Source organism: Peromyscus leucopus, chromosome 19 (assembly GCF_004664715.2).
Source record: "Peromyscus leucopus breed LL Stock chromosome 19, UCI_PerLeu_2.1, whole genome shotgun sequence".
In the NCBI taxonomy this organism is placed as follows: domain Eukaryota; kingdom Metazoa; phylum Chordata; class Mammalia; order Rodentia; family Cricetidae; genus Peromyscus; species Peromyscus leucopus.
Genome location: NC_051079.1, coordinates 48,234,625 through 48,243,464, shown reverse-complemented (window position 1 = coordinate 48,243,464; position 8,840 = coordinate 48,234,625). Strand labels below are relative to the sequence as shown.

The following is an 8,840-nucleotide window of genomic DNA, read 5'->3' as shown; positions in this document are numbered from 1 at the left end:
TCAAGATAGAAACTGTCCTTCGCTCCATTTTATGGACAAGGAAACTGAAAGTTCAGTCAGTGCCTTTCCAACGGACTCCACATCTGTCAATACACACAGAATTCAAAATAAGAGTAAACGGTTCCTCTGATGAAGAAGGCAACAGACGTGTGGAACGTGACTATGCTAGAACTGCAGAGTAGGTCTCCAAGACGATCAGCAGCACTGAATGAATATGAGGGTTGGGGAACTGAGGCCCAAAGCAGGCAAGGGACTTACCGATGATCTAATGGACGTCACAGGCAAAGCTGGCCCCACAACACGTGCTTCTGGGGTCCCTGCACACGGCTGTTCCGCAGGGTCTGCAGCCTACCAACCGGGTGCTCTGGGGATTTGGACACCCAGTCCCTAGGGTCTGGGCTGTGCCTACCTGCCAGTGAGGAGTTGGCTCCGAGAAGGCGTACATATGGGCTGGATGTAGTAATTCTCCAGCTTGACGCCCTCAGCTGCCAGCCGGTCCAGAGTTGGGGTCTCGATATCTGAGCCGTGGTAGCCCACGTCGTGGTACCCTTGGTCGTCGGTGAGGATGAAGATAATGTGAGGAGGCTGCGGTGGAGCCACTGAAGGCTGATCGCCGGCCTCTGCAGGCCCATCAGCCACGAGGCCTGGCTTGGCCCAATCCCAGGACAGGTAGCCCAAGCTGAGCAGGCTGACCAGGGAGAATCCAGAGAGGGCGTGCATCGCGACGCCGAGCCGGGTGCGCGGGGCTCCCAGGGCCTCAGAGCCTCCCGCGCCAGGGACGCACCGCCGGCCCGTCCGCCCTCCGGGATGCAGTGAGAGCCCCCGGGGGTCTCCGGGACCCGCGGCGGAACAGCAGGGCGCCCCGGGAAGGCCGGGCCCACGCCAAGCCGCCTCCCGCAGCCCCCGCTCCCTTTTCCCCAGCTCAGCCTGGCCAGCCCGAGTCGCGGAGTGGCGGCTTCCCAAAAGTGCTTTCCACCATCCCGGGACTCTCCTCTGTCTTTTTACCCCGATCCCTCCCGCCTCTTAATTTCTCTCGCTTCTGCTTCCCCTTTCTCCTCCCTCCCCGACCCCCAATTCCCCTAGCTGAGCTTCTGACCCCGCCTGGAGTCACCGCAAAGCAATGCTCCCCGCAGGGAGGTGGGCAGGACCCCACAGGGGAAGGGGAGGGAGAGAGGGGCTGGGCGGGTCTGGGAAGGGACACAGCCCAAGAGAGGGCGAGAAAGTTGTAACATCTGCCGAGCTGAGCCCCAGGTGAAGGGGTTGGATGCCGAAAAGGGCCCCGCCCCACGGGCAGGGAGCCCGGGCCCGGGCGGCCGCCAGCTCTCAGGCCTGCTCCTGGCCAGGACTAGCCAGAGAAGGGAGGGGGATTGCTTGGAATTCAGTGGAACAATTCCGGAATGGTCCGGCCAGACATTCCTTGATCATGGAGTCTTAGCATATGAATGCCAGCCCTAGAGGAGTCGAGTTCATTTTCCAAGCCAACTAGGTCATTTCTAGAGATGGAGAGACCGAGGTCCCGAGATGACCAGGAGCTAACTCTGCTGGGTCTCAGCGCAAGGTTCTGCTTGAGTGGCAGCTCCCTTCTGGCTCTGGCAGCTTCCCTTCCCTCCACTTCTCGCCTTTCTCACACCACTTCTCAGCTAGTCCGTAGGGTACTTAGCAGGGAGCACGCCCTGGTCTAGATGGCAGAGGTGTTGTACACATCTTACATCCACAGGCTCCCTCCATGTACAGTGGGAGCTCAACCCTGTGTGTTGCATGAATGAATGAATGCAATGAGTGAATGGATACATGGGCTTCCAAGATCACCTAGGCCAACTCCCCTCTGAGAAGGTAAGCTGGCAGAGTCAAGCCAAGTGCTATGGGAAGACAGGGGCAGCCGTTCCAATGGTTAAGTGTTTGCAACCAACGTTAAGTACCGTTTAGGCCACAGCAAACCTAGCTGAGCACCAAGTGCCCATTTGCAAGGCTGGCTTATAAGCGCCCGTGAGGGTGCAGCTAAACTACTGGACTGGACCACTCCATGGATACAAAGAAGAAAGGTTTATTGTAACTATGAAACTGCTGAGTGCCTATCTCTCAGGTTGTACAGAAAGAATAGCCAGAGACATTTTTGGGGGGGGGGAGTCCAGAGCCACCGTGGCTACAGGGTGAGGGTGGGGAAAGACTGGTGACTGCCAGGGCTATCTCTGGTGCAGAGAGAAGTAAAGCCTTACTGGTGGTGAAGGAAACCTGCTGGGAGTGGGGAGGGGGGCTCGAGCCTGTAGCCTGGAACAGCCTGGGAGTTTGCATAGTGGAGGAGGGAAGAGGAGCCAGGAGGGGGGGGGCGTGCGGGCCAGAAGAGCCCAGTGGCTTTGATACGCATGACAGTAGTGTTAATGGGGACCAAGGACCCTGGAGGTTAGCCTGGGTTTTGATATGTACCGCAGGCATATGCCAATAGAAAACCAGATGCCCCATTCGGCACAGGCCCGGGAGATAGGGAAGTGCCTCTTCCTGGCAGACAAAAACCCATTTCACAGGTTTCTGACGAAGGCTGAGAGTGGGCGTTGGTCTCCTCCAGCAGTCCTTCTAGCTTCCCCGTCAGCCTCCAGCCTGAGCTAACCAGACTGTCATTCTGGACATAACCGTGGTACTGTCCTTTTGGGGGGATTGGGACCCTAATGTGGCTCTACCTAAGTTTCCATTTTTTATTAAGCTGCATTTGTTGGGTTAGTTCTCCATGTGTGTGTGTGTATATGGGTGGGTTTGAGACCGCCCTGACCCTTGCATGGAGGACAGGAGACAACGTGGAGTCAAACTCGGGTCATCAGGCTTGCGGCTTGGTGGCAAGTGCCTTTCTCTACCTGCTGAGCCGTCCTGCTGGCCTTTAGGCTGCTTCTTTGTTCCTAGGACTTCAGCTGTTTAACACGGACCCCGCTGGCCACCAAAGGGGATGACAAACTGCCCTCTATTATGTGACAATGACGTGGTCTTCTTGAGGGCCAGCAGGATCTTAGGAACAAAGACTCCCAGGTACGTCCTTCCCCTCCTCGCACCTTTTCCCTGCCAAGATTCCTCCTCTCTTACTGAAAACCACTGTGTGTGGAAGGAAACCAGACCTCCAAAATAGCAGCCCAATTTGAATCTGCATTTGGAAATGAGGGCTGCGTGGGGCCAGGGCTCCTGTTTGCTCCAAGCCCCATATTTAGGGTGACCAGATTTATCAGAAGGGAAAGCAGCCTGTTGTTCTGGAGACAGACATGTTGAGGGCAGACAGGAAAAGTACAGCCTCCTGAGGGGTGGGTTGCTAAAGTGGTGCTTCTGGAGGCTTCAGCAAGGTTGTCCTGGGTGACAAGGTGAGGCGGACAAGTCACGAGAGGTCACAGGGACCTCTACATTTGTCCCAGACCACTGGCCAAGGTGGCCTTCCTCTTGCTCATCTGTCCCCTCAAAACAGTCTGAGAGGATAGGATCACAGGCTGCCTCTCTCCACGGGGCTGCACAGATGATATTTTAGGGGACAAGATCGTGGCTCTAACGTGAGCCTGTTTAAGTTCAAATCTGGCCACTTATTTGGAGTCTGGCTTTGACACGCTATTTTATTTTCCTCCCTATCCACTTCTCCATCTGTGAAATGGGATAGTGAGAAATGGGAAATGAGATCCACTCACACGTTCCGTGAGGTGCCCTGCTCAGCGTCAGCACTCACTGGCTGTGGATGGTTAATTGCTCTGCTCCCTCCTTTTGAGAACTGACTCGTGTGGGTTAAAGTCACAGGCAGACAAATTCCAGGCCAATGTAAGGGATTACTTTTGTAAGCACTCTAGCAGCTTGCTTAACAAAAGGACATCAGGGCGGAGGCGGCGGCGGCGGCGGGGGTGGCAGCGGGTGAATGACCAGTGAAGAGAGGTGGGTGGGTGGAGCACTGTGGGGACCCAGCTCTAGTTTCCCAATATTCCTACTTCTTTTAGGAGTCTTTTGGTGATCCCTAAAACCTAGAATGGAAACCCAGAGTGTGTCTCAGAAGCCATCGTTCCCCATCAAAGCTCTGGAGAAATAAAGGCAGACCCTTCTTAAAAGTCTCCTTCTTAAAATACCATTACAGCTGCCAGGCTGGAATATTTCAAGCAGACTTTTCCAAAGGCTCAGAGACCACAGGGTGGAAATAAACACACAGTGTAATGCAGATCCAGGTCATGTGGCTTTCAGGATGAGCTGGTTATCTTTTATGTCTTTCCCAGGGTACTTGCCCTCTTTCCTGAGACAAAGTCCATCGGCGCTTCTCTCTCTCTCTCTCTCTCTCTCTCTCTCTCTCTCTCTCTCTCTCTCTCTCTCTCTCCCTCACACACACACACACACACACACACACACACACACACACACACAATTTTAAGGTATCTCGAGTCTGCGGCCACTCTCTGAGTGATTAATTCAGACTTTACACATTCTTGTTTGTTTTTTCAAGACAGGGTTTCTCTGTGTAACAGCTCTGGCTATCCTAGAACTCACTTTGTAGACCAGGCTGGCCTGGAACTCAGAGATCCATCTGCCTCTGCCTCCCAGGTGCTGGGATTAAAGGCATACGCCACCACTATCCGGCCATACTTTGGACTTTCTGATGCCTCCACACCTAGCTGCTTCCTAAATGGTTGCCATCATGGATGCCCACCTTTCTCAGGTGATAGCTGCCTCCCATTCACATAAGTGTGTTCTTATCCCTTACCCCCCAAAAGACATCCACATCAAAACACTGCAAGAAACTTAACATCTTCCCACGAAATGCAGATCAGACCTGGCAGGGGTGTAGCTCTGTTACTTCCTAGCTGTCAGAGATTTCATTTCCACCCATGAAGTTAGACTCAGAAAAAAGAGTTTCCCCCATTCCCAGATCTAGGCAAGAAAGGAGTGAGATGCCCACCCGTCTAGAAGTGAGATTCTGGAATCAAGATGGAAAGCTATGTGAAAGGACTCTGAAAGGTCTTTCCTACTTAAAGGTGTCATTCTTCTAATCATTCGCCTCCAAGGCAGCTTCTTAGGGTGCAGAGAGGGTGAAGTGAGAAACTGGATGAGTCCGTTTCGTGACCCTGTCACTGCCATATCTGTGCATGTGTGTGTATGCACATGCACACACACGCAACATGCATGCACGAGAGTAGAGAGGTATATGTATATTTAGTCATCTTTAACTAAAGTGATCTTATTTTACATATAGCTAGGTAGAGCTTTCTGGTTAGAGTCCTTGGCAAAGACCCTGTCTACCGACCATGCATGCCGACATTGTCTCACTGAAGGGCATTTGTCTGGACTGGACTCTATCAGAGACTTACAAGATTGACAACAGGCCCCTGACAGTCAGCAATGTCACAGAGTTCAATCCCTTACCTAGGAAGGGAGGCCCTCAAGCCTTCCTCATTCTTAGCCTCTGCCTCTTACTTTGTATACGATTCTTGCCAGCATATCATTTTTATTCCCAGTCCCTGAGTATCATACACAGCTCAGAGGACACATGTAAAGGTGGCTGGAGGCAATTGCCTATTTTATAGTAATGTAGGCACACAGGAAAAGCATTAGAGAGAAATACGGGAATAAACAAAATCAGACACATAATTCCAAAATCCAAAAGCCTAGGAATTTGGGAGCACATGATGCTGTAGCAGAGAGCCATATAACAGAGCCAAGGACTTTAACCAGTCACCACCCAGTCCAGAGGAAGTGATGGGGGGTTTGAATCCTACCCTAGAGACTGTTTATAAGAAAGCCAAGAAATGAACTCATCGTGTGTGTGTGTGTGTGTGTGTGTGTGTGTGTGTGTGTGTGTGTGTGTACACGCTCGCATGCGACCTCAGAGGTGAGCGTCTCATTCCTCAGGACACCATCAACCATGTTCTTTGAAGCAGATGACCTGTGAGCCTCAAGGATCCTGCTGGTTCTGCCTCCTAGCAGATGGCAAGTGTACCACCATGCCCAGCTTTTTAACTTGGGTCCTGGAGATCCAATTCAGATCCTCATGTTTGCATGGCAAGAACTTTTACCAAGCAAGCCATCTCCCAGAACCCTGATCTGTTTTTTTTTTAAGGTTTTTTTATCCAGAATGATATGAAGTTCCCTTTCAGTTGTGGGACATCCTCCTTGCAGACTTGGGCTCTGGAGATAGTAACGTCCTCTGAGGGTTCTGTGGCAACCAAGAAGGTGCACCATTGCGGCACGGTTCACCACAGCAGGCCAGCACAGTCATCCACCTTCTTCCCGTCCTTTGTAGCCTCCACCCAGGTGCCCACATCTCAAAGGTAGCCACACACTCCTCCAGAGCTGGAAACAATGCATGGTGTCCTGAGTATAAGGGTACTACTGCACCCCACTTCTGGTGCCCTCTGATAGCCCAACCTCCACCTCCTAACCAGCAGCTCCTTTTGGAGAAAGATACCTCCCCCTCCCCAAAGAGGAAATGCCCCAGGTGTCCTCAGTCACCTGGTTGTTAACAGCTGTTCTTACCAGACTGCCCAGGCTCTCTAGGAGGACAGTGGTAATTACCATAGTTAATGATCATTAGAAAGATGAAGGGTGGGTTAAGAGAGCCCTGGTGGCTGTGCCATGGAGAGAGAGCGTGGTGGAGTACCTGGTAAGTGCCTCTCAGAAAGTCCTGGAGAGATAGGCGTACCGTGTGTGTGTGTGTGTGTGTGTGTGTGTGTGTGTGTGTGTGTGTGTGTGTGTGTATGTCACTGTCCCCAGAAGGCAGGCCCACAGGGCATCTTGGGGGCCTGCTGCTTACTAAATACTGCTTGGACAGTGTGGTTCCATGGAAGAAAGGGGCTTCTTCCTTTATATGGAGACATCCATTAGCATTTCTGGGGGAATTCACACATTCTTTTTACCTTTTTACCTTTGCTTTACCCTACCCTCGGAGTGATCTCCCCGAGTCCTGTCTTAATTGTCAGGATCCCTGTATGGAGCATCTATCTAAGCCAGGAGCAGTAAGAACCCCAGAGGCTTAGCCCCTGTCTTTAACCCTTCGTGGAGCCCAGCCCCAGGCATTTCAATGGCTCCTTTCTCTGGTATTCAATGAAACATTCTTCAGAGCCAGTTATTGAAAGCAAGAGCTCCCCGCACAATGGGCGCCCTGTACTCACAGCCACTGCCCAGTCTGTTTTCCCAACCTGCCTGTGGCCTCACCTCTCCACACGCACCCCACCCTCCACCCACCGACCCCAACCCCACCCAGGGGCCAGCTCAAAGGGAGGCCACATGAAAGGACTTGTTCTCTGGGCTCTTAGAAGTTCCCGCCAGGGCCTCTGCCAGCTTCGGAAGGAAAGCCTAAGGGGACTCAGGCCTGCCTCCAGCCCATCCATCCGGGGCTCTGCCCACTTTGATGTCTGGAAGCCACCATCCTCAATGGTCAGCCAAAGTTTTCTTCTGCACCCCCCCCCACACACACACACTCTCTCTCTCTCTCTCAAAGAAAAAGGTAAAATCCCAGAGAAACAGAGTGGGATTATTAAGACAAATTGAAGGCTCCCCAAAAGAGAGGTAGATAGGCTGTCCTCTAGTCCCTCAGTCCCCCAGTCCCCAGCCTGACCCAGTCCCCCAACCTAAGAGCTTCACACTTTCAGAGAAGTAAAAAAGGATGTCAGGCTGGGGAGATGGCTCAGTCTATAAAGCGTGAGAACCTGAGTTCGCTAGATAATAACCTGCTTAAAAAATAAAAATTTAAGATAATTTCAAAAAATTAAAACTGGCACGATAGCACATTCTGTGATCTCGGTGCCGGCAAGGCAGAGAGACAAGAGGATCTGTGGGTCTCACCAGCCAGCTAGTCTGGCTGAATTGTTGAGCTCTGCGTTCTCAGCGACAGAACTCGTCTCAAAAAATAAGGTAGAAAGTAGTTGAACGAAACATCTGATGCTGACCAGTGACCTCCGTATGCAGAGACCTGTGTGCATAAGCACACGCATACACACACAGAGAGAATACTAAGGTATCGCGCTGCCAGGGTACCACTGTTTTCCTCCTCCGGAATGCTCAGTGGCCAAACTGCCTATCGCGAAATGTTCCAGGCTGCCCTTCAATAGAAACCACGTTGTTCCTGTAGAGCAGTTCTCGGGCACATGGAAGGCACACGGGTCCCAGCACCATCTCTGTTTTCTTCTTCTTCTTCTTCTTCATCATCATCATCATCATCATCATCATCATCATCATCTACCTTACTTGAAGCAGGCTGTCAGCACAAACTCTAAGGAGGTCCTGCAAAGGGCAGGGGACTCTGAATTCATTCCAAGTTGACATCCAGAAGCCATAGGATCGGCTGCAGTGATAGCTCAGTCAGTCAAACCGTTGTCTTGAAGTCCTAGGACCTGAGCTGGATCTCTAGAATCTATGTTAAAAAAAGAAAAGAAAAGAAAAAGGCAGCACAGTGGTGCATGCTTAGAATCCCAGCAACCGGGGAAGCAGAGACACGTGGATTCTTGGGGCCCCTTGGCCAGGTGGTCTACTTGGTAACTTCCAGTGAAAAAGCCTACCAAGAATACATACAAACATACATACATAAAGATACACATACATAAAGGATGATTGATGCCTGAGAACAAGACCTGAGGCTGTCTCCTGACCTCCACGTCCACGGGTACACACGTGTACAAGTACACATGTGTACTTAAAAGCATAACAATACAGATTGTCAGTACTCATACAAACATGTATGCACACACACACACACACACACACACACACACACACACAACCCAATAGTAATTTAATAGCTCACATTTATTGAATATCTATGTGCCAGGTACTGAAAATCTTCATGACTCTTTATAAATCGGCAATCTCACTTAATTCTCACACAGTTCTATGAACTAGGCAAC

The 8,840-nt window shown here is 51.5% G+C and overlaps 1 protein-coding gene across 1 annotated transcript in view; it reads right to left on the bottom strand.

The window, feature by feature from the left end:
* The window catches only part of Arsi (arylsulfatase family member I), a 6,760-nt gene extending 5,552 nt beyond the window's left edge, over positions 1–1,208 (bottom strand). The window contains exon 1 of the mRNA XM_028890132.2: positions 410–1,208. Coding sequence (XP_028745965.1) covers positions 410–720 — 311 coding nt within the window. The 5' untranslated portion in view covers positions 721–1,208. The remainder of the gene's footprint in view (positions 1–409) is intronic.
* Between the last annotated feature and the right edge of the window lie 7,632 nt (positions 1,209–8,840).